General features: G+C 46.0%; 1 protein-coding gene across 16 annotated transcripts in view; it reads left to right on the forward strand.

Moving 5' to 3' along the window:
* The window catches only part of scrib (scribble planar cell polarity protein), an 85038-nt gene extending 61833 nt beyond the window's left edge, over window positions 1-23205 (forward strand). For 3 of the 16 annotated variants that reach the window (XM_042067916.1, XM_042067918.1, XM_042067921.1), the window contains 22 exons: window positions 197-385; window positions 613-732; window positions 1226-1282; window positions 2093-2149; window positions 2553-2633; window positions 8083-8154; window positions 8658-8717; window positions 9287-9334; window positions 9666-9791; window positions 10628-10738; window positions 11370-11420; window positions 11697-11843; window positions 12351-12513; window positions 12761-12998; window positions 13140-13229; window positions 13375-13560; window positions 15898-16038; window positions 16895-17034; window positions 17150-17187; window positions 17688-17762; window positions 19374-19428; window positions 21182-23205. In XM_042067916.1, coding sequence (XP_041923850.1) covers window positions 197-385; window positions 613-732; window positions 1226-1282; window positions 2093-2149; window positions 2553-2633; window positions 8083-8154; window positions 8658-8717; window positions 9287-9334; window positions 9666-9791; window positions 10628-10738; window positions 11370-11420; window positions 11697-11843; window positions 12351-12513; window positions 12761-12998; window positions 13140-13229; window positions 13375-13560; window positions 15898-16038; window positions 16895-17034; window positions 17150-17187; window positions 17688-17762; window positions 19374-19428; window positions 21182-21309 — 2373 coding nt within the window. In that variant the 3' untranslated portion in view covers window positions 21310-23205. Of the gene's footprint in view, window positions 1-196; window positions 386-612; window positions 733-1225; window positions 1283-2092; window positions 2150-2552; window positions 2634-8082; window positions 8155-8657; window positions 8718-9286; window positions 9335-9665; window positions 9792-10627; window positions 10739-11369; window positions 11421-11696; window positions 11844-12350; window positions 12514-12760; window positions 12999-13139; window positions 13230-13374; window positions 13561-15897; window positions 16039-16894; window positions 17035-17149; window positions 17188-17687; window positions 17763-19373; window positions 19429-19556; window positions 19588-21181 lie in introns of all 16 variants that reach the window. The other 13 variants (XM_042067928.1, XM_042067925.1, XM_042067917.1 and 10 more) reach the window with 13 other exon arrangements.
* The last annotated feature ends 923 nt before the right edge of the window (window positions 23206-24128 follow it).

A 24128-nucleotide genomic window follows, 5' to 3' on the forward strand; every position in this document is an offset into this window, starting at 1 on the left:
AATTGTTTCTCTTTCCCCTCCCCTGCCATTTTACTTTGCTCTTTCTTCTCTTCTCTTCTTTCTCCCCCTCCTTCTCTTCTCTTCTTTCTCCCTCTCACTCTCATTCTCTTCTCTTTTCTTCCCCTCTTCTTTTCTCTCCCCCTCTCCATCTCCTTCTCTTCTCTTCTCTTCTCTCCTCTCTCCCCCTCTCTCTCAGGTGAGCTCCACAGGGGCGGCGGCGCGTGACGGACGGCTGCTGGTGGGCATGCGTATCCTGGAGGTGGGCAACCACAGCCTGCTGGGCATGACTCACACGGAGGCGGTGCGGGTGTTGCGCTCCACCGGAGACACGCTGGTGCTGCTGGTGTGCGACGGCTTCGACCCTCGCAACGTCACAGGCATCGAGGTAAGCACAGATGCAAACTCGGACACAACTTGGGGGATTCTTTTTTTTTTTGGCCTTTTTTATGCCTTTAATGACAGGACAGTGAAGAATGACAGGAAGTGAGTGGGAGAGAGAGAGTCGGGGTGGGATCCGGAAAGGACCACGGGGCGGGAATCGAACCTGGGTCGCTTCTGACCCATTGAAAATAATTGTTTGCCATTCATGGTGTTTCCCCATATTGTCTACAGTCTTCACCTGGGGTCATCGCCAACCCGTTTGCAGGTGGGATTGTCCGGAAAAACAGCATGGAGAGCATTTCATCCATCGACCGAGACCTCAGCCCTGAGGAGATGGACATCCTGCAGAAGGTGAGTCACTCGGCTGGGCCTGTGCCCAAACACATGCTAGTGTGCACTCTGGGCCTGTGCCGAAACACATGCTAGTGTGCACTCTGGGCCTGTGCCCAAACACATGCTAGTGTGCTCTCTGGGCCTGTGCCCAAACACATGCTAGTGTGTGTGACCTGCGTTGTGTTGAACCTGCGCGATTCAGCCCTGCACACGCCCGGACTCGAACCCGCGAACAGCAGCACCTCGGATCGGGAGCCGAGCGCGTTAACAATTGAGCCAATAGCCCAGGCTACTGGCTCGCATGCCAGCAGCACTCTTGAGGCGTCGGGGAGTGAGGTTTACCAACGTTCCACAAGCACAGCTAAGCTAGCTGGCATCCGTTACATGTGCACGCTTTAAAGAGTGTTCTTTCTTGTTTATGGGTATTTTTTGCCTGTAGTTTTTATTGACTGATAATCGACTGTTCAGTTCTCACCAGCGCTTCATCTCCCTCTGTCCTTCTTATGTGTAGGAGGTAGAGATGGCAAGAGAGACCTCCCAGTGGGAGAGGGAGGAGATGGAGAAAGTGGTAAGTTAGTTATATGTCTATGTTTATTCTTTTCATTTATGGTCTACATTTTTCATCTCAGTCACCAAGCGCAATGATCAGCTGTTTCTTTTTACATTCCGGTTTATACACACATTCATTTCAGTATTTTACATGCGTATCTCCCATAGTCATACAGCAAAGCTTAATGAAGAACTGCCCCCAAAGTGTGCCATAATTCTTACATGTCCATGGAAAGCATCCTGTTGTCCCATGAACAAGTTCTTCTAAAAGACCTGGAAGACTTGTCATTCCAAAATGGCCCCTTTGCTTTCTGCTCTCAGTCTGCGCTCCATGTGAATCAGTCTGCTAATTTGTGTGGCTTTTGTTCTTTTGTTGTTTTCTCTCTCTCTCCTTCCTGTCTTTCTTTTTCTCTTTTGTCCCTCCCTGCACACCCTGGGATGTTTGGGTTTCACTCATACCACACTCCTCCATCCCATTCCATCCCATTCCATCCTATCCCTTCACTCCTTCCATCTCTTCCTCCTTCGTTCATTTGTATTTCACTCTTTCACTCCATTTCCTCTTCACACTTGTTGTTTTTGCCACTCATCCGTGCCCGCACCTCATCCCATACCCTGCCCTTGAACTCCAATCATTGTGTGTGTGTGTGTGTGTGTGTGTGTGTGTGTGTGTGTTGCATTGCATTGCATGTATGTGGTTATTGTATTGTCCGTGGGTGTGTCTGGTGCGTAAAACCAAACATGGTTGTGCCTGAATGAATGCGGCCCAAATTCCACCACCCTGTTTCCTCCCTCCTCCCCCACTCCTCCGCTCATCTCTCTGGTGAAGGAGCGCATGCGTTTGGAGCGCGAGGAGGCCACACGGCAGCTAGAGGAGGAGGCCGAGGTGAGCTGCCCCCTCCACCAGGGGGCGTCAGCAGCAACACCTGGGACCAGTCGCCTCTGACATGGCTCTCTTTTTTCAGGATTTGTGGATTTAGAATAAAAACAGCATCTTGAGCCAACAACAGAAGATTAAGGATGATTGTCTTAAACTGAGCTGTCTCCTATAGTATCTCTTAAAAATGGATCTATATTGAGTTCATTGTCATATACATTGCTCTCCCTCTTCACCTAGTTGTTTCATTATTGCCCACAAAGTATTAGTCATTTATCATGTTTTCTCATAAAGAGCGATTCTTGTCAAGAGCTGTCTCTGATTTGTCTCGAAAGAAAATCCAGCTTCAGTATTACAGCCAGCCAGGTTGTCTAGTTAGTTACCTCTCTGACTGCTGTTCTTCCCTCTTCAGAACATCAGCGCCGGTCCTCTGAAACTGGACTACAAGACACTGGCAGCACTACCCACAACCAGCCTGCAGAAGGTCAACCGGGTAAGTCACTCACTCCTCATGCCTCAGCCTGCACTGTTTGTTGCCTTAAGTTAAACCAACTTAAAAAAATGGTTCATCTCCCATTAATCACTGTGAGATTAATCAATCTCAGTGAGATTGTTCTCTGTGAAACCTGCCTTCATATTATGGGCTGAGTGTGATGAACTCGTTGCTGTAATAGATATTGGACCTGAAACAAATCGGAAAATGTTTACATTCTAGTATTTAATCCTGATTTTTTGCTCGCCACTGTTTCATGACACATTGGGAATTTCTCACTCTCTGAATCCTTACCTCACGTCAAGGCCTCTCTCTCTAAATAGTCTGCTCTGGAATCTCCTTTGTGTGTTTTTTATTCCCGGGATCCCCTCTCGCCCCTAGAACAGAGGTCAAGCAGGTGCTTCTGGAATCCCAACCTTCCGACTTCAGCATTCTTCTCTAAAAAATGTTGTCGATAAGTGTAGCAGGTGTTTGGTGTATGAGTCTCTGTGTCATTAAGGAGGTAAAGAATGGAGGATGCGGACTGTGAATTCCTGAACACAGTGTTGCAAAAACAGAATTGAATGGCATTCTTCTTCCACAAAAGCATCATTTCTACTGTGAGGAGTCACAAAACTACTGAACCCCTACCGGTGTGACTGGTGCCCACTGTGGACAAGAGACGACTTCCCGCCACTAGGAAGAGGCCATCAGCAGAACCCCACACACAAGGGGAACCCATCCACAGTGCCAGGAAGAACAATAAGGCTTTTGCTTCTCTATGAATTTAGTTACAGCAGGACATCCACCAAAAAAAAAAAAAAACGGTCAGCGGAAGTCCAAGTCACAAAGAAAGCCCTGCGGTGAAGAATAAAGATGGCCTTGACGTCTTCCCTGTCTGCCTGTTGTTGGCACAGCAGTCCAAGCATAGCAAAGGCCAAAGCACTTTCATATGGTTGTCACAGCAAGGCTGGATGTGAGATGCATGTGCGTGTGTTCAAGTCGGTGCACTGCACTGCACACTACCCCAGCCTAATTTTAGGGGCAGAATGCAGACGCATTGATGATGATGATCTCACACGTGTGTGATGCCGCTCGTCCGGCTCGTTCCTCAGCTGTGCTAACAATACCCCTCCGGCACCTTCCGTGAGGTGGGTGGAACGGCATGCCTCCACCAGTGAAGAAGAGCGCGCCGCATGCTCATCACATGATCAATCGTGCCTGGCATTCCGCAGACCACAGAACTATGGACCAGAACACTCTCGTGGGGGGATGGGGGTGTGCAGGGTCCAGAGAAGGACCCTGGCGGGAATAGGGGGAGGGGAGGGGGACAGCTGATGATTGCTCAGAAGTTATTTTAAAAGCGGGCGCGAGGTGATTGGTCAGGCAGCCGATGGGTAAGGTGGGCCGGCGGGAGCCGAGAGGACCGTAAGATCTTCTTTTTTTTCCCCCTGAGCGCAGCACACATCACAGTGTCCTGGAAGTGTTCACTTTCGCGTGGAGGTTTGTGGAGTTTGTCCTGAATCTACAAGCGGCTCTGTAGAAGGTGTGGTAAGGGAAGCTCTGCCTCCATTGGGCTTTGCAGCTTTCTCTCTCTCTCTCTCTCTCTCCCCTTCTCTCTCATTCAGCTTTCTTTCATCACTTTCTCCTTTCAGCTGTTATCTGGGTCTTTACTCCCATTCATTGTCTCTGATTTGACCCTGGTCATGCCTGGTTGTTAGTTTGTGTTTACAGTTTACGACTGGGATGTAGGAACAATCCATGGTGTTTTTTATTAAGTACATGTGAACAGTTTGCACGAGTGTGTGACATGACCTAGTTCCTCACAGAGGTTGGGATTGTGAATACCTTTAGTGTTCAAAATTAAGTTAGCATTGTCCTGAGTATGTATGGCTTTATTTAAAAAAAAAAAAAATGGAATTTAAAAAATTGTTTGCAAGTTTGTGCTATTAGTGGTGTTTTACATTTTTAACATGTGTGTTTGTACTAAATCAGAGCTGGATTTTGTGTTGACTCAAACTTTAATGTCTTTCAGATATGCACTACTACTACAATAGAATACCTCTTCTTAAAGGTCGTAATATGTAGAGTCATGATCTGAATGTTCTTGCTAGGTCAGGAGTTTGTAACGGTCCAGTCGGCGTCTTTTCTGAGAGTGTTTAACCCACATATCTCTGCCAGCTGTCGCCTCAAACATGCCGAGAGGTTAGGACAGGGGGTGTTCACTGCCAGTGCAGCGCTCAAGTACGACCCCTCTCCAATACCAAAGGGATTTGCGCTCCATAGCTCTGGCCATCTCAGTCCGAGGCTCTTAGATGAAGATTCCTAGATTAAAATTGCTCTTAGTTCTGTTTTATTTGTGTGAAGGTGGACCCCCAGTCTTTACAAGATATTGTAATGCATTCTGTTTTAACAACCTATGTTAGTGCAGCCCCCCTCGTATCAGTGATTCTTTTCAGGATGTGCTATTTTAGGGGCAAGCTTGGTATCAGGGTTGGCTGAGAGTAGTGTGTGCATGCAGATAGGCCCTTATAGTCTTTTGAAGGAGGCTGAACAGTGAAGTAGTGAGATAGTATGGTAACCGTTGTAGCGATATAATTGCATCGCTCTCCTGCCTTACGTGACTACTCAAGTGACTGTCTCACTGCTAGCTTAGTTAGCCTAAGTGCAGTCATTTATTCAGACATTTTCATTCAAATTGGTTGGTACTGCATGCAAATGTACGACCTCTGTGTCAGTACCTTGCTCTATCAGTAGAGTGACACACCTAACAAGTACAAGTAATGTAATCCACTCTTAGACACATTTGCACTCCTATACAAAATCAGTGTGCTGATTAGTTGGTTAGTTAGAGTAGTAAAGTAAACCCACCTCCCCAGCTGCCGTTGTACTGAAAGGGCAGTGGGTCACATGCCACACCAGAACAGACATGCTGAATCCTAAATGGCTGACGTGGGATTAGATGCCATGTCATATTTAGTGGTTCTGGGGAGGAAAGGTCATTAAAGCACTGGCCTGAGAACAGTGGATGGACATGCATGTTTCCTGACCCTAGTTCATTAGTGGAGTAAGCCCTCCACACTCAGGGGCACAATGTTGCTATTATCAGGTGTGCTATTTACTATATAGGCCAAGCTGAATTTAGCTTCTCTGTATGATGCATGGTGTGGAATGCTTCGGCAGACCACAGGGTTGTTGCAGGAATGTTTGGGTCATTGTCCTCTTTTAAATTATGTTATATGTATGTGACCAGTTGCCGTTCGTTGTCGAAACAAAATTGCTGTTTAATTACGGAGATATCGGTTTTTAGGTTTATTTGTTTTAGTTGTTAGAATTACAATTGTTTGCAGCTACCCAGAGGTTATCTGGATATTATTAGTAGAGGTATTAATGAGGTATTTGGTTTCAGATGTTTTCCAGTGGGACAATGACCGTGGGAAATGTAGTGGGTATTCTGCAAGAGTTTGGCTACTAGGCATGTTGGATGGTACACTAGCAACAGAGTAGCCAATAGAGTGTCTTTCCCAACCAGGCTGGCTCTAGCTCTTGTGTGATGTTCATCCACTCAGTATCAACTCCTACTCTTCTGGCACTCATTAGCCCAAGACTATTTTGCTATTTATTTATTAGTTATACTCTTTATCTCTTTCCTTACCCACATCACATCCTGTCTTACCCAGCCCCTACTGTGCTGTGTTCTGAGGTTGCTGGGGTAAGGGCTTGTTGTTTGTTTGGTTTTGCCAGCTCCATCTCTTTTTGCCTTCTCTGTCCTCTCACTGCTTTCCTTCCTTCCTTCCTTCCTCCCTTCCTTTAATACTTGCTTTGGTCATACCCTTTCCCTCTCTTGTGTTCTCACCTGTACCTTGCACTTTTTCTCTCCCCCCCCCCTCAGTTCTCTCCCTCGTTCTCTGCTTCCGTCCCAATGGAGGCTGGCCTGCAGTGCGTTGCCCCCGTAGACCCCCTGGCCTTCGAGCCCGGGGTGGTCCTCACCACGTACTTCTCCCCCGAGCCCATCAGTGTGGTCCCTGTGTCCCCCAAGATGAGCGCGGTGCTCCCCCCGGCCTCCGGCCTCACCCAGGAGCCCCCCATACAGCATCCCGCCACGCCACAGGAGGGGGAAGAGGAGGAGGAGTGTCTGGTGGACTCCCAACCCATCTGCTTCAGCGAAAACCCGTTCCTGGTGGCCAATCGCAAGGGCAAAGGGCGCCCCCCACAAGAGCGTATTCTGTCTGGGCCCCCAGTGGGTTATGGGAAACAAGGCCAGCTGAAGACCTGGCAGTACACTAAGGCAAGAGGCCTGCGGTGTGTCTGATTGTGTTCCAGCATGGCTTGTTGCCCCTCAGCTAATGGCAATTACCCTCAACACCCCTCGGTGCTTAAAAAGGACATCCTGAAGCCGTCCACTGACCTCATCAGGCGTATTAACAGATTTTTAACAAGCTTTTCCTTGTTTGGTGCCAGTCCCCTGAAAAATGGTCAGCAGGAGCAACTGGTCACTTTCCCCTGTGTTTAAAAGCTGAATGCATCGCATCTCATCTCTGCACTAACACTTGCGAAAAATCACACAGAGCATGGTTTGTTTTGTGTTTGTAATTATATTTCACAGGAAAAGATTTGATTCATATTGGTTGCAAAAATGGCCTTTTTTTGTAAAAGAAAAAGCTCTTATTCCCAATCACAGCACACATGTCATGAGACCAGTAAGCTGGTAAAATATTGTCCCTGTGCCAGAGTTAAACCTGAGACGACAGGAAAACCTATTGCAGCAGCGGTTTCTCTGGGAAAGCCTTGCCTTAAGTGGCGTTCCTGTGTGGAGCGTGTCAGGAATGACAGGAATTCCAGAGCGACAGGTGTCTGTAGGGAGAGGCCGTGTTCCATGACCTGTCACTGCTAAACATCATTACCACATCACCACACACACACACACACACGTGAATGTGTGTGTCCCATGGGATACTCCAACCACCAGCAGTTATATTGTAGAGTACTGATCACTCAACATAAAAATGTACATTTTCCTAGTCTTGTTTTTCCAAAGCGTTTTATTACAGAATTGCTGCTCTGTTGTGTTCCTGTGAGGGTGAATTAATATAGCGGTGTCCTATGCATTTCTGCTCATGTGTACTTATGAAATAACAGAGCAAATGTTGCAAATGAACTGTTGCAAAAACTGACTGAAAAACCCTGTGGCAAACTACAGTCTCAGGATTTACAACTGGCCGTGACAGGAATGTTAGAGACTCTGCCATGGGGCAACTTGTGGTCTGTGCAAATGCATTGCCCACTTTAGCATTAGAGAACATGTCGTTCCACTGAGTTTGCTGAGTACACCAGTTTTAAAAGTTGGACTATTGACTAACAACATGGCTTGAGGGATTTACTGGGATGGTAGAAGTAGCAGAGATAAGCAGCTGTTGACTGTGTATGTGCGTTTGTGTGTGTGTGTGTGCGCGCATGCTGTTTTTTCCAGGCACCCTCCACAGACGCCCAGAGGACAGACAGTCCTATTCGTGACGTGTCCTACTCACCCAGCTCCCAGCCCGTAAGTAATCCCCAACACCCCCTCCATGGACACATTCTGCCCACTCCCCACAGACACACACTCAAACTCTCTCTAAGTTTGGGCATCTTCACAGAAGCCTGTCTAGACTGTTCCCAAGAGTGTAAACCCATAAGGCCTTTCCACACTGCTAACGGTAACTATAATGATTAAAGTTATAATCCTGTGGACAGTAGAGACCCTGACAGCCCATTAGAATCCATCTAATTTTAGGCATTACATTAATGAACTTGAATATTCTTGAGAGGCTTTCCATGTCAGTGTGGATGCTCATATTGCTTCTATCTGTGTACATCCATCAACATCAACACATTTAGTTTATGAGGGAATTGTCGAGTCCTGATGGAGCATCATATTCCATTCACAAAACCTTGCTATCACTTTTGGGTAATCACTGCATCCACAAAAAAACACTTTCTACAAAAAGAAAGATCGCTCTCTCTCTCTCCTCACCTCATCCTTCCCTCCCTCCATCCCTCCTCCAGCCGTCTGTTAAGCAGCACTCCTCCCCAGCCCAACCGGCAGCTGGCAGAGAGACCCGGTTTGTAAGTGGGGCTCTGTGGTCTGGTCTGGTCTGGTCTTCGTGTCATATGGCCTGGCTTTTGCCTGCAGAAAGCATTTGAGCTCTGCCCCTTTGGAAGTGACTTGTCATGTGATCCCAGTCCACATTCATACAGAATCTTAGGAGTCCTTAGTCAAGAAACATGATGCAGAATTGCATGTCTCATAACACTTTGTAACAAGGCGGAGTTGAAACTGACAGCTAGTGCATACTGGAGAAGGAGGTGTTCTTGAAATATATGTATAGAAAAAAATCAACTTTGATGGCCCATACCCAAAATCATAAGCATAAACAATGGTTAGAGTTAGGATCTGGCTGAAATGTGAAGTGCTTTCTGATGCTCTAATTGCTAGTGGTCCTACTAGCTATAGCAATTAATGTATGTGTGTTTGATATTAAGACCTGATGTCTGTACTTGACGCATGTTTAGGAGAATATGATCAGAAGTGTGTGTTTCTCTGGGCTTGTGCCTGCTTCTCTCTGTGGTCTGTGAGCCTTCACCATCACCATCACCAGTCAGCTCATTTCCACACGGTTTCTTTTGCTTTTCAGGCCAGTATCCATTTCACCTCTAATGCCACTCCCAAGGACAATTCATCTGTGAGTGTCACGTCTTTCAGTGGAGCTGTGGGATCTTGACTATTCGTCAAGCCATCGCACTTTCAACAAATACACATTTTATATATAACAAAAAAATACAAATAATGCATACAGTAGAATGTGTATATTATGTTTATCCATTTCATTTTTCTTCATAAACAATTTTTTTTCTATTGATTTTCATGACATGGTCTGATTTGCCTCAAATGAAACTAAACTGAAAGGACTATTTGATCATAGCTGTTGAAGCTTCGGCCACTGGAGTTGTGGCTTGTACACTTTACACCCAGAGCTTACCCTCTGCCTCTTCCCTTTTTTCCCCCCCTTGCAGACCAAGCCGGGTGTGATCCAGCCCATGTCTCGCATGAGGCAGACGGCCTCGCCAGTCAGTCAGGATGGCCACAGCAGCCCCAACCCCTTCCAGCATGGCCCCTCCCCCATCAACTCCCAGACTTCTGTAAGATCCCTCACGACCGTGTAGAGTGCACCGCCACGCGCCCCTCCTACTCTCACTGCATGCCACTGCTGCAGGCTTTAGCGGAACCTTCCGGAGCATCTCAGCGATATCCCATATGGAGATTTTCTGTCATTTTCTATGCGCTTAACCTCTCCTTTTATGGGTCTATTGTTTAGCCAGACTCATACGAATTGACTGAGATTCATTAAACTCACATCACACTGGTGTGTAAGACTTTACATGCAAACATTTAAAGCTACTTTAATTTACCTGGAGGAACTTTGATCTGATTTATTTTATTTATTTATTTTTTTTAAAAGAAAATGTCCAACACCACATGTGCCATATTTTTTCTACTGCTACTTTTTGTACTTACAGCTTTAAAAATAGTATTAGTGTGCTTTTTTTGGTAGTGTAATGTCTAGCCGTGGCAGATAGTGCACTCACATTACCTCAGGGTCGTAGAGTTGTCCCTCCATGTTCCCCAGTGTCGATCCATCTCCACTTTTTCTCTCTCTCTCACACACACAGTCATTCTCGTTCCTTTCTCAAGTCCTACTCCACCTCCTTCCATACTCTTGTCCATTCTGCGTCTCTTGTGCGGGAGGCCAGGTGTGCCTCCTCTGCATGCTGTCCACTGCTGTTCCTGTGGTCCTCTGCTCTTCCTGCTCTCTCATTTGTCTCTCCTGGGTTCCTCTGTGTCTCTTCTCGTCCATTCCCTCTTTCTGCTCCTCCCCATCCCTCCTTTCTTTCTTTCTTTCTTTCTTTCTTTCTTTCTTTCCTCTGGATCCTGCTCCTGCTGCCCGCCCGTCCCCCTCTCCCTTGACCCTGTGCAGCCACGCGCCCCTTCCCCTGACACAATTGAAGAGTTCCCCATCAATATCAAGCAGGCCTACAAGGCCTTTGCCGCTGTGCCCCACTCTCTGGCAGTGCTGGAGCCGCCTCAGGTAGGATAGTGGTGTCCCCCGCCCTCAACCCTGAAAGCACAATCCACTGGGGCTACCAAGCATGTTGTGGTCCCCATACCCCCACCCCCCCACCCCACCCCCAGCCGAGGCCCACCGTCTCTGGGTCACCCAGCCCAGGGAAGAGTCCTCTCCTCTGGAGGGTCCTCTGTCCTGCTGAGCCTCTTAATGCATGGTTCCCCCTTCACCTGGTGTTTGTGTGGTGTGTTGGGGAGCACGTCTCCCTTTGGGTGCCATCTTCTGTCGTGAGTGTCTTCATCCGTAATGTGGACGGTCGGTCTTGCTTTGTACAGCATTATGTGGATACCCAAACTAACCTGACAGACTATTACACACAAACAAATGGAACCTTAACCTTCCACGGCTGACACATGGTACATGACACCCCAGTACAGTTCTAAGACTCATCCATGAGCATTCACTGCACATCTGCACTGTGCTCCCTCCCCTGCTTGCTTTCCCTTTTGTTGTGACAATGGTGATTTCATTGTAAATATGTCAACAATATTCAGTACTATATTTCCAATTACCCTGTTCTTCTTTACTTACCTTATCGATCTGCCCCCCCCCCTTTCTTTCTTGCTTTCTCCGTCTCCCTCTGTCCGACTCACAGGACAAATTTGGTCAGCGGAACAATGTTCACCCTGTACAGCCATCCCCTGAGGTAAGATCGCACCCTCAATACATTTTGACGAGGACCGCACACCACTGGATTAGCAGTTGCCTGTTATTAGTGGCAGAAAACTAGGGCAAGGAGCGCACTGATCTTAAAAAATAACTGTGTGTGTTTTTACTTTAAGCACACCTCATCATAGCACTTACTGGCAGCTACTGTACTGTTGACCAGTGCTGTAGAGGAAGTCTCTTGCTAGTGTCAGACTCAGGAGTGAGAGTGATATGAGTGTGAAGTGACTGTGGTGATGTTTGCGGCTCCCTCCAGTCCGATGGGGGAGATGATGTGTTCACAGATGAGGTGGAGGTGGACGGGGGATCGGACTCAGTCTTCCCCCGCCCCTCCCTTGCCTCGGAGGACTACGCAACTCTGGCAGCAGTGCCACGTCTTTCGCGGCCCACTGTGGAGTTTAAGGTACCCCCTGCCCAAAGCCTGGCATTGCCCTCCGTCTGCTGGGCTGTCTTGGTCCTGCTTCGGTGGTGGTGGTGGGGGGCTACTTTGAATAAAGCACTTTATTTAATCCTGTCTTGTTTGTAGTAATGGGATCTACTGATTTCTTTTCCCCTCTTTCTGACGAATGCAAACCTAGATAGATTATGTATTAAATGACCCTCAGGCTGTGATTTTAAATATGTTATAAATTGTTGCATGCTGAATGAATGTTTGAACTGGGAATAATGAGCTCTGCAATGGTTGTAACAGTGGGACCTCTTCTTCTCTCTTTTCTCAATCATGGAAAGGTTTTGAATGTAAATGATGAAGGTGTCTTTTCTCTGCTAACGTTTATAATAGTCTTGAGCTGTAAGATAAAAATCATTGCTACTCAGAATCCTACTGTACTGTAGCCTACCCCATAAACACCAAACCAGTCTGGATTATCGTCCCAGTGATCCCTGCCTAATCTGAGTGTTCCTTTAACAGACGCCTAGGCCCATGGGAAGGAACAGCCCAGAGCAGCGCTCCTTCAGGGATCGACAGAAGTACTTTGAGATCGACGTGAAGCAGCAGACTCCAGACAACAAGCCCAAGCCCCGTGTCTCCTTGGTGGGGGAGGATGACTTGAAGAAGATGAAGGAGGAGGAAGGTTAGTTACCTTCTCAGTTGATTATCTAATTTCCCAAATATTAGCCGAGGTTTATTCGTAGATTTTACAAAATTTCTTCAGATATGAGATTAATACACTGCCATTAATACACTGTTAATATAGTATTAATATGCTTTTGTTTTTTTAACTTGCATAAAACACTATGCTGCGGTTTACACAATGCGGCTAATACACAGGAAATTACTGTAACTGGACTGATTTTTTAATCTATTTTTTAATCCTCCAGCAAAGCGGTTTGACCAGTGTGCACGGGACTACTTGCTTGATGAGGAAGAGGAAGAGGAGGAAGACCTTGCCAAACAAGTGGCTGCAATGAAGGCCAGTGGAAAGGTGCTGCTGGATGGCGTGGAGTACAAGGTTGAGAGTGTGGGTGGGAACAACTCACACGCTGCCACGCCCCCCAGGATGTGTGCCACTCCCCCTAGCTACAACTCCACACCGCCAAGCTACTGTGGAACATCCGGGTACGTCACCACTCACCACAATCGTACACACACACGCTCTTAGCCATATCTCACCAATGCACACTTTCATTTGCAGGTCTTCACACAAGATTTGTAAAATATTGTTTCTCTTTTTAAATATGCGTGTGTGTGTGTGTCTAGGCCTTCATCAATTGATGGCAGAGGAGACTCCCAGAGAAACTCCATGGAGGAGACTTTCAGACTGGACCAGAGGCCCAACTCCATGACTGGGTAAGCAGTCTCAACCTCAAACACCACAAATAGTGTAGAGGAACCAAGAAACTGAACCATCCAACAAAAACAAAAAAAAACATCTCATTGCCCACATTTGACAAATTGACAATGTGCACATGTTTGTTTGTGTGTCTGTGTGCAGACTCGTGCCCATGTACCCTGGTGTTGAGTCTGCCGCACCCATCCGCACTGCCAAGGCGGAGCGCAGGCACCAGGATCGTCTGCGCATGCAGAGCCCCGAGCTGGCCATCGCATCAGACAAGGAACTGTCGCCCGCAGAGAAGCGTGCCCTGGAGGCCGAGAAGAGAGCCATGTGGAGGGCGGCCAGGTAGCTCATACGCTCTCATACTTACTAACTCTGTAAACACCATGGGCTGCATTTACCAAGGGGGTTCAGTCTGCATTTTTCTAATCTACTATATGTCTAAGCCATAAATAAATATTTAAATGCAAACAGCTAAACTGAATTAAGAATGATGATCAGCTCCTGTTTAGCTGTCCAGGCAGTGTAATTACCATGGGCCAGAAGAAATGAGGGGGATTTATCTCTGGGCAGGTGCAGGTGATCATCAGCAGTCATCTTTTAAAAAAAAAAAAGAAAAAAACAAGAAAGGTTTATTATTCGAACAGCCTTGAGACTTGTTTTTAAGTATTTAATGCAGTCGTCTGGGTAGTTTATGTGAGTTTTCCCAAGATGAAATACAAGAACATAGTCAGGAATAGCCTACATTTTCAATATGAGCAATCCTTTCAAAGAGTCTGATACATTTCATAACCTGATATAGAATTTAGAGTTATAGATTTTTCATATTAATCTGGCAATTTAGTGATCATATTCCTTTACATTCCAATGAATAATTTCCCTCTTCTGAAACACATTAAAATTATTTAAATTATAATGCTAATCAATGTTCCTAATCAATGCTAACAAAATACAACTTTTAAAGTGCTTTTTTACCACTGTGGACATGTTGGCTGCATCTAAACAGCAGTCTAGATTTCTTGCCTTCAACTCCAACAAACCCCATAGGTGTTACACCTCATTATCCTCAACACTCTGGTGAAGCAGGACAATCATAGGTGTTACACCTCATTATCCTCAACACTCTGGTGAAGCAGGACAATCATAGGTGTTACACCTCATTATCCTCAACACTGGTGAAGCAGGACAGTCATAGGTGTGATGCCTCATTATCCTCAACACTCTGGTGAAGCAGGACAATCACAAGTACCTTCTCCCAATTTAAGGGGCACATCTATCCTTGTGTCAGAGTTTGACGCTGGTATGCGGGGTTGTATTGAAAACAATGTAAACTAATATAAACGAGCATCGTAAGCAGAGTGTGCAGTACACAAGTCAGTGCCTGTGTGGGCACATCTTTAGACGTGTACAAGAGATACAGTAAACACCCTTGGTACATATGGCCCTATATAAATAAGGCCTCATGAGTGAGTTGCAGATCACCAGATTGAGTCTGAGTCAGACAGATGTGCGCAGATGTGGCACAGAGAACATCCTTGTTGAGTATAGTTGGAAGTCCCACAGTCTCTTCACTTCTTCCTGCTCCCTACTTTCTCTTCCCTCTGTAGCACCTAAGTGTATTTTCATATTCTCTCGACTATCGCGGTGCCCTTTTTGGTAGTCCACAGAGCCTGTTGTTTCTATCTCTCTCCTGTTTTTGTAATTGCGCTTGAGGTTAATGAGGAGTAACCAGATATCAAGCAACATATCTCCCACTGTCAGCGTTGTCACCAAAGATTTGTCATTTTACATTTATACATCTCTGCATTTATTTAGAGAAATATATACATTGCCGTGCAAAAGTTTGGGGGTTCCATTCCACTCCATTATAGACAGAATACCAGCTGAAATTAGTTGCATTGTTTTTTTTTTTTAATCAGGGCAGCAGTTTTCAGATTACATTATGTGCTTACATAATTGCAAAATGGTTCTCCAATGTTTTCTCCGTTAGCCTTTTAAAATGACATCAGAATGTGCCTTTGGAACATTGGATGAATGGTTGCTGATAATGGGCAATGTAGATATTGCATTAAAGATCAGCCATTTTTTTCTACAACAGTAATTTACAACATTAATGATACAAGGAACATGGACATTTCTAAGTGACCCTAAACCTTTGAACGGTAGTGCATCTCTCACTTTCATTTATAGAAGAGGTTAGATTTCATACATATTTGATATGTAGCTATTCATGTGTAACCATCTAGATTGGTCAATTATCATTGAGTGTCAGTGAGACTATTATCTGTCTACATTGGCGTTGTAGAATCTTCTCTAGTGACTCCTCAGTTCTCTCCTGCCTTTCCTGTTCCTCTTGTTGTTGTACTCTTACTCTTTTCTGCCCTGTTGTGTCCTCGCCTCCTCTCCTCTGTGTTGGTGTGTATATGTTTGTGTGTTTGTACCCTATACCTCTCCCCTTTGCCATGTTCTTTTCCTCCTCTCCTCTCCTCTCCTCCTTTCCTCATTCTTTTCTCTCTCTCTTGTTGTCTTCCCTTCACTTGCTCCCTTTCTTTCCTCTCCCCTTTTTTTTCTTTGCATTTGTCTTCCCACCTCTCCTCCTGATTTTGCTCTCTCTCTCTCTCTATCCTCTCTTCCCTCTATCCCTCCATCTCCACGTCTCTCTGTGATGGTTGGTTGGTGTAGGCCTTATGGCCTAGAGGAGGATGTCAGGCAGTATGAGCAGGATCTGGCCAAGAGACTGTACCAGTCCAGAGTGCGGGCGTCGCAAGCCAGTGCCAACACCAACCCCAACCCTTCCTCCTCTTCCTCTTCCTTCCAGCCCAGGTCTGCCCTTGCCCGGCCGTGCCCAGCCACAATGCATCTTGGGGGGGCTGTGCTCTGGGCTGCTTTGGGGTGCTTGATAGCGGGTCGGGGCGTTTGAATACTAGGGGTTACCACGTTCGAGAGCTGACATATCCAAGCCTTATAAGTGATCCAGCAAAAGCCACTTCCAGCTAGCTTTGCACGATCACGCGCCTGCACTTTGAGTTGCACCGTTTTGGTCAATTTTCCCTCTTTGCGCTTTCTTCTTTCTAACTTTCTCCTATTTTCCCTATATTCCCCTTTTCTCCCTCTTTTGTTCTATTATATTGCACATTCTACAGATATTTACTTTGCTGCCCTTGTATCTCTTTATTCTTTGCATATGTCGTCCATCTGGCATTTCCTGTCTGTTTCCTTCCCCCTGTGTAATGCACCCTGTCTTTGCGTTGCCTCTCAATAACATTGGCTCACCTCTGATCATCCCTGTTTCTAACCAGCTGTCTTAGACGTGATCGATATCTAACTAGCACACCCTGTTTTTCATACTGTATTGTCCATTACCTGATGCATTCATTCATGTTCTGATGCTATGCCTTTTGCCATTTTGTCATCTTTGTTCTCCATACCTGCTTTCTTTGCCTCTTAAATGTCCTGCTTGCTCTGTCTCCCATTTAGTTAGTCTGTTCATCTCTTTGCTACTCCTCTGTCTGTCTGCCTTATAATCTCTAGCCAGATTTCTGTCTCTTTCTCTTTTCTCCCTGTGTCTCTCTCTCCTCTCCCTGTGTCTCTCTCATCTTTTTCTCCCCTTCGCTCTCTACCTCCCTCTACTCCCTTCCCTTCCCTCGTCTCTAACCTCCTGCTTTCTCTCTCTCGTCAGGATGAAGTCTCTGGAGCAGGATGCCCTAAAGGCCCAGATGGTCATTGCCAAGTCCAAGGAGAACAAGAAGCGCAGCACACTGGACCAGCTGGTCGAATCGCCCTCGCCAGCCCCGACCCCCTCCCCCACACCTCTGGATGGTGCGCATCAGCCTCTCACCACAGCCACCACCACTTCATTAGCAGCTGGAGTAGTCCAGTATAATATCTGATTTCATTTTTGTTTTGTCTTCAATTGTGTCATTGTCTTACACAGATATCAGTCCTCGAGGTGTGACATCACCAGGCAGACTGGTAAGGAGCACCCTTTTTTTAAATGGATTCCTGTTTCAGTGGTCATGGTTGTCTTGTTTTCCAGGAAAGTGATGCAGGGCACAATGTGGTGCACACATGACTCCACTGAGCCATCCGAAGCATCACCCACATCTTAACACTACCTACAGCTTATTAGCATCACCCACATCTTAACACCACCTACAGCTTACTAGCATCCACATGGACCCCTCACAACAGTAAACATGCTTTTTAGTGTTCACCCACCACATATCAGTCACTGACGCAAACAGATCACCTCAGGTCAACTCTTTCATATACATCAACATGGACACTCCCTGCTTCCTTCTCTCTGTCCTCTCCTCCAAACATTTTCTCCTATTCCTCGCCTTTCTTCTTCTCTCTTCCCCAACTATACCTCCTTTACTACTGTCTCATTCATTCCTCCCTATCCTTTCCTTCCTCCCCTCAATTTCACCATCCCTACTTTTCTTTGACTCCTATTTGCTATCCCTCTCTAGTCCCTGTCAGAAAAGAAGTTTGACTACCGACAGTTTGCCGCCATTCCTTCTTCCAAACCTGTTTACGACATCGAGGTATTGCCTGCATGCCCTGCTCCTCAGAGCCCCCAAACCCTTAGCCCCTCCACCCGTCTCTCCTGCCCTCCTCTCCACCCCCCCCCCTCACCCTCCCCCCTTTCAGCCTTCCCGAAGATTATTCGCCAGCGAGCCTCTCAGAGCCACCCGTGTCCACAGTGCTGCAGGCTAAAGATCAGCCGCCATTTTGGCTCAAGCCTTGGCTGCAGGGGTGCCTCTGCGTACCTCTGCTTACAACCGTTTCCACTTCCTGCTTTTCCTTTTAACTAATCGTACTATGGGAGAATTGTAGAAGAGGGGGCTTATGATTAATCTCTAAACAGGTGGTAACAGGTGGGCACAGGTGGGTCACACTAATATGGGGCTTTCTTTGAGATTGTGGGAGAATCGATTCTACTTGAAGCTCCTCTTTAATCACCCCCAGACACAGCTCCATAGGCAGAAGCAGTTTCTCACCAGTCAAGAAGCAGTTAATTTAGATGGGACCTGAATCATGGCACAAGCCAGAAAGAAGCTGCTCGATATTCAGTTTTACCTCCATAAACATGATGGCCACCTGTATTTATTTAGGTGTGTGTAGGTTTAGATTGTAATGTGGCGTAGCCTGTTTGCAGTATGTCAGGTGGAGACACCAGAAGGGAGAGAGAGCAGGAGACCCTCAGGTGGGAGGGTTTGGGGACATGGCGGGGTGCTTGTGTGTTGAGTTTGGTGCCTGGGTGTTTGTCAAGTGGTTGGTGTCTCACCATTGTGCTCCTTGATTTGTGTTTGTTTGGGTTGTTATGGACTGTCCTTGGTGTTCTAATTTTAGTGTGTGTGTGTGTATGCGTGCATACGCCGTATGTTTTTAAGATGTGTTACTTGTTCTCACATAATCAGCCAGTAGCTTTCACCATCCCCCTCTCCAGGTTGCAGTGTTGGCCTGTTTGATTAAATGAAGTTGAAATGAGTGGAAGCACGATGCATCTCCTCTCCAGGATCCCTTCCACAATAGGTCACTCAGCTGGAGGAGGAATGGGGCGAATATGTGGCCAGTAGTGTAGTGTTATGTTACACAAATGGGTCCATAAAGAAGTGGGCTTTACACAGGCATTTTACCGGTTAAATTCAATGTCTGTGCTTTGGTTTGCATGCTTTGTGACTGTTAGTGTGAAATGTTGTTGTGGTGTTGTATATTGTATGTTCTGTGGACAGACTGGTTGTCTCTGGTAACAAGTAGCGTATTTCTGTGCTTATATGGGAATGAATTTGGCAGAAGGCTTTTGCAAGGTGGCTGGCAACTATGCCTGGAGCTGAGACTAACCTTTCTGTTTAATTGTGCTAACACCAGTTTAAGGAAACAAGGCAGCAGTTTCTTGCATTGCCATCTAGTGGCTGGGGGCTGAAACTGCATTGCTCATTTCAACTTTGGGCTGAATGGTTCAAACGTGACCTCTAACCGCATCCGCTCTCGCTGCACTGATGTGTGCAGAAAGGAGCCGCCTGGGATGGCCCCTCCAACTTCTGTGGCACCTCTGGCTTCTCTGTTTCCATGGTGAACTTCTCCAAGGAAACGGTGTGAACAGGTGAACACTCTCTCAGGTTGCTAAGGTTCTCTTTTCTCTTCCCTTTCAGTCTCCCGACACTGCTGACAACATGCGCTACATTGATGACGGCTCCAGCAACCCAGGTGAGAGCGCAATACCGCCCCCGCTCTGCTCGGGGGAGGAACTGCATGCTGTGTGCTCTTGCAGGACAAAGGCCTGTAGTGAAAGAACTGCATCATTGGTTTCATTTGTGTTGTCCTCCTGAATACAGGTGACTTCCTGGGATAAGTCGTCTCCTATTGGTAGGACACTCTTTCCTGTGTATGAGTGTGTGCTCGCTTCTCTTCCACTGCTTCACAGATTTTGTTTTATTGTTTTGAAATTAACCAACTCAACAACGCAACCTAAAATTAGTCAACCTCTACAGCTGTCAATTGGTCAACTCGTCAGTAAAACCGACTTGTCAATCAATTGTCAATCCCTTGCTGCCTAGAAAGCGGGACCCGTTTTCCAAGTGCTTCTTCTGGGGTGTCTCTGAGGGTTTGTCATCTCTATCTCAAACTCTCAAACTATATATTATAGAGTACCTGCTGTGTGTGTGTGTGTGTGTGTGTGTGTGTGTGTATATATATGTGTGCGTGTGTGTGCGTGCGTGCGCACACATCTTCACCTCATCAGTGTTTCTAATTGAATGAGTCAATGAATGTGAATGTGTGTGTGTATGAGAGAGGGAGAGAATGTGTACAAACCTCTTCAAACCTATTGGACAGGATAAAGACAGGGCATGAAGGGCAGAGCTGGATCTAGTGTGTCTGTGACTGTGTCTCCACACACTACACTGCATAATGAGCACACACATCCTGCATGAGCAAAGACCTAGACACCCTCTATATGGATGTTTCAGCTTGTGTTTTTATCATTTTGGATCTAAAATTGCATATGTGTGTGTGTGTGTGCATGTGTGTGTGCGCGCATGAGTGTTAAGAGTGTCCACAGGTATGAGTGTGTATTTAAGATTGGGGTGTGAAATAACCTTGCCGGAGAATTCCACAGTGGTTTGAACAGGCTGGTCGTGGGGGTTCAGAGACATCACTCCCTCCCTCCTCTCTGCCGATCTCTCTTTCTCTGGGCAACGCTGGAGCTTCAGGTGCCCGCTGCCACCTCTTGCCACACACTTCTCTGGGAGTCTGGGATGGGTTAAGACTAAAAGAACATGTATGGTACAAATACACCATCATGTCAGCTAGTGTGGGGGGGGGGGAGGTACTGAGTACATGTATGCCACATATGTGGCATCTGATGCAATTGCAACATGCTTTACTACTTCATATAATCTAACCACCTAAGCAAAGCCAAAATCCTCCATTACAGCTGTACTCCTGACCACTTATTTGATCACAAATTGGCATTGAACTAAATCGTTCAACCAAGAACATTCTGGACATGCTTTTAGTATTTGACCTCCTCCTCCCAGGGAACCAGAAGAGAAGTGTGTGGAGCCTCTCTCTGCCTGTGTGGAGGTTCAGCTCATGACTTCCTAACCTCCACCCCCAGCTCCACTGGGTGGGTGGGCAGGGACTGGTTCCCCCATAACTATATCCGGGTGTCTGCAGGGGAGTGTCCCACTCCGGGCAGTGCAGACTGGAGCTCTGTGGTCCTCCTAGGATGGCAGGTTGTGCAGCTGGGATCCTTCTGCTAGTCCTGCTGCTACTGCTATTCGTCCTGCTACCAGCGTTGCTACAGTGGAGGCTTCTGATTAGCCTGCTCGCCTGGGACTAGCCATGGGGCTATGTTGGTTGATTAGACTAGCTAATTTTAATCTGTCTTTATCTCTCTCTCTCTCTCTCTCTCTCTCTCTCTCTCTCTCTCTCTCTCTCTCTCTCTCTCTCACTCTAGCAGTGGGTGCTGATGTGGAGGTTTCTGCTGTGGTGGGCAGCTCTGCTCTGGAGGAGATGGCTCTCTACAGCAACAAACGCAAACTCCGCCAAGCTCGTCGCAGCCTAGAGACAGCAGTGCCCACATAACCCCCCCCCCCCCCATAGACACACACTCACACAAACACACACAGTTGCGATTCCCATAAACAATCATATACACACATGCAAACACATTCTCTTTAACACTAATGACTGAGGTGAAGTTTTAAACACTAATGTACCACACTTGTACTTATACAGTTACTGCACAGTAATCAGACTACACACACACACACAGTTTCAGACCAACTTTCAGATCAAAGCACCAAGATTCATGTGTTCAATTCACCCCACTGCCACAACCTTGAGGGGTGTCCATGGACGTGTTCACCACTCCAGCTCCTTGTCTTCTGGACGCCAGTCATGCCTTTCAGAGCCCAGGGGTTGGCCAGGGAAAGCCCGTGTTCCCAGTGCTCTGTGCTGGACAAAGAGCCAACGTGATGCTACCAGACCACCAACACTTAACTCATTCATCTCACCGTTCTGTCATACTCTCCTGCCGGCCTTCAGTTTGCGTTTTAGAAGCTGAATTATTTTAAACTGACAACTCACACTTTTTTTTCTTTCTTTTTTTAATTCACATGTAGTATTTTAATGTCAAAAAAAGACAGTTGTTTTATGAAGAGAGAAAACATGTAAAGAAATGTAGTTGCTGTTGTACTAACTTTTCTGTTAAGTTTGATGAGAATTGTTGATGATGACTATGCTAGAGGTATTCTGTCGCAGTTTGAGGAAGGAGAGACGGCTACCTTCACTACCCCCCTTCCACAGGTCCTAAAGCCCACCAGATTAAACCAGAAACCCATTTGTAGTCCACTCCATTGTGATCTTGTCATTGTCAGGTGTTCTTCCTTTCTCAAAGTAAACGTCATCCCAGAAAAGGGGGCGGGGGGAGTGGGGTTTTATTTCTGAATGCACCAATTACCTCACGGGCATGAGAAAGGTGGTGCAGAGCCTGGCGCAATCACACTGCTCTCTGTGTGTCTGTCGTGAAGCTTTTCCTTTCTTTTCAAACTCGAGGCCTTGTCGCAGAGCTTTAAATTCATGACATATCTGGCAATCTGTCATATCCTCCATGTGTGAATTGGAGCTTGCTTCAGAGTTATGCAGATGAATGTAGTTGTTTTATTATTTTTCTTGAAATTTGTATTTTTTAATCCATATTTGGGTGTCTTGCATGAAGACGTCATATCAGCCATGAGGCTGATGCTCTCCCAACAATCGTGATATTTTCAAATTGAAAGTAGGAAGTGGCTGTTGTGATCCCTTTTGAACTGGACGGTTTATGTTGTATGACCACTCGCTCGTCAAACACTGTCTGGGAGATGAGTGTTTTTTTGTTATTGTTAAATAAGAGTTGGCATCAGCCTATTGGCTGGTCCTTTCGTGGATTTCCCCATGCTGAAGTAGTCAGTAGTATGTGGTCTCTGGACCAGTTGGAGATTCATAGTTTTCCCTGGACCATGTTAAGGTTTTCCACATCTATCCCATTCCACAGAATGAGACAATATACTGGTGAAGACCACAGGAAAACTAACAAACTAAATTATTTTCCTTGTGTGTGTATACACACACACAAACACACACACACAAAATATGCCGATAAACATGCAATCATCTGACCATTGCTTTTAAGAGCCAGTGAAAGTTCATCTCATCTTCGTATGGACTAAATGGTACCATGCTTTCCTTTTCTACTTTATGGGGAGGAACTCACAAGCAGACATGTTTAGCTTTGTTTAGTGGTGTATAAAACTTATTACACATATCTGCTCTCCGGGGCTGCTCCATACAGGCTTGTGAAGGTTGCAGCTCATTTGTACTTTTTATTAAAAAAAAAAAAAGTATCTTTTACCATATGAATGATTAATTTAAATCTGAAGCCACTGAAAAAAAATGTTTATGGTCGTGTGAATAATGTACAAAATAACATGAAAGGCTAAACTAAACACTCATCTAATGTGAGCTGGTTCACACCACAGTCAAGTCTTATGTGGTCCAGCAGCTCCCTGCGTGTATATTGGCTTTAGTGCATTGGTTTGTTGTTTTCTGCAGAGGGAGAGAGATTAATCCTCCGCATAGTATAAAAGAGATAGAAACATGTATTTTATTTTTGAGCTTTCAGAAAACAGTCTTTCCTCGGGCGGACCGCCGTCAGACCTGAATCGGAGGGTTTTGTTTTTGAAGAATCATATCAAGAAAATAGCATTTGTGTTTGTAATTTAATTTGACTAATCTTAGCACCTGTTTTTATCTTCTGTTTTTATTGTTTTTTGTTTTGGATTTTTCTTTTGCTTTTCCATGTCGCTTTCACTGACTGAAATTCAGTTTGGTTGATAACACTTCTGGGAAAGGCTGATTTTAGCTCTGTCTATTGGTTTTCTTTCGCAAAACCAGCGGTCAAAATCATGGTTCTCCAAACTAACGAGATTCACTACATTACTATAATTTCATGTTCCATTACAGGACCGTTGTTTGATCATCCATCTTTTTTGTTTGTTTTGGGTTCTTTTCTTCTCTTGGGGAGGGGAGGATGTGGGGAGGGAGGGAGGGTTTTGCAAACGGGTGGGGGGGGGGGGGGTCAGAGGGCGTGAGGACGGGGGTTAGAGTTCATCCAAGACTGTAACTAGTGAATTTGTACAACCAAAGAAGTCTATTTTGTGGTTCAGGAATAATAAAGTTTACTTTTCATTTAACATGATGATTTGTTGCTGTGTTTTTAATTGAGTGGTTCATTGTGCACAATTTTTTGCCTAAACTTGCAACTTGGAAAGTACCCTAAGAAAGAATCCAGTCAGCTTATCCATAAATGGCCTTTCTTTTCATTTAGCTCTTATGCTCCGTCCCTTAAGATTAGTCTTTTGTGG

The sequence above is a fragment of the Alosa sapidissima genome, chromosome 17, assembly GCF_018492685.1.
Source record: "Alosa sapidissima isolate fAloSap1 chromosome 17, fAloSap1.pri, whole genome shotgun sequence".
In the NCBI taxonomy this organism is placed as follows: domain Eukaryota; kingdom Metazoa; phylum Chordata; class Actinopteri; order Clupeiformes; family Clupeidae; genus Alosa; species Alosa sapidissima.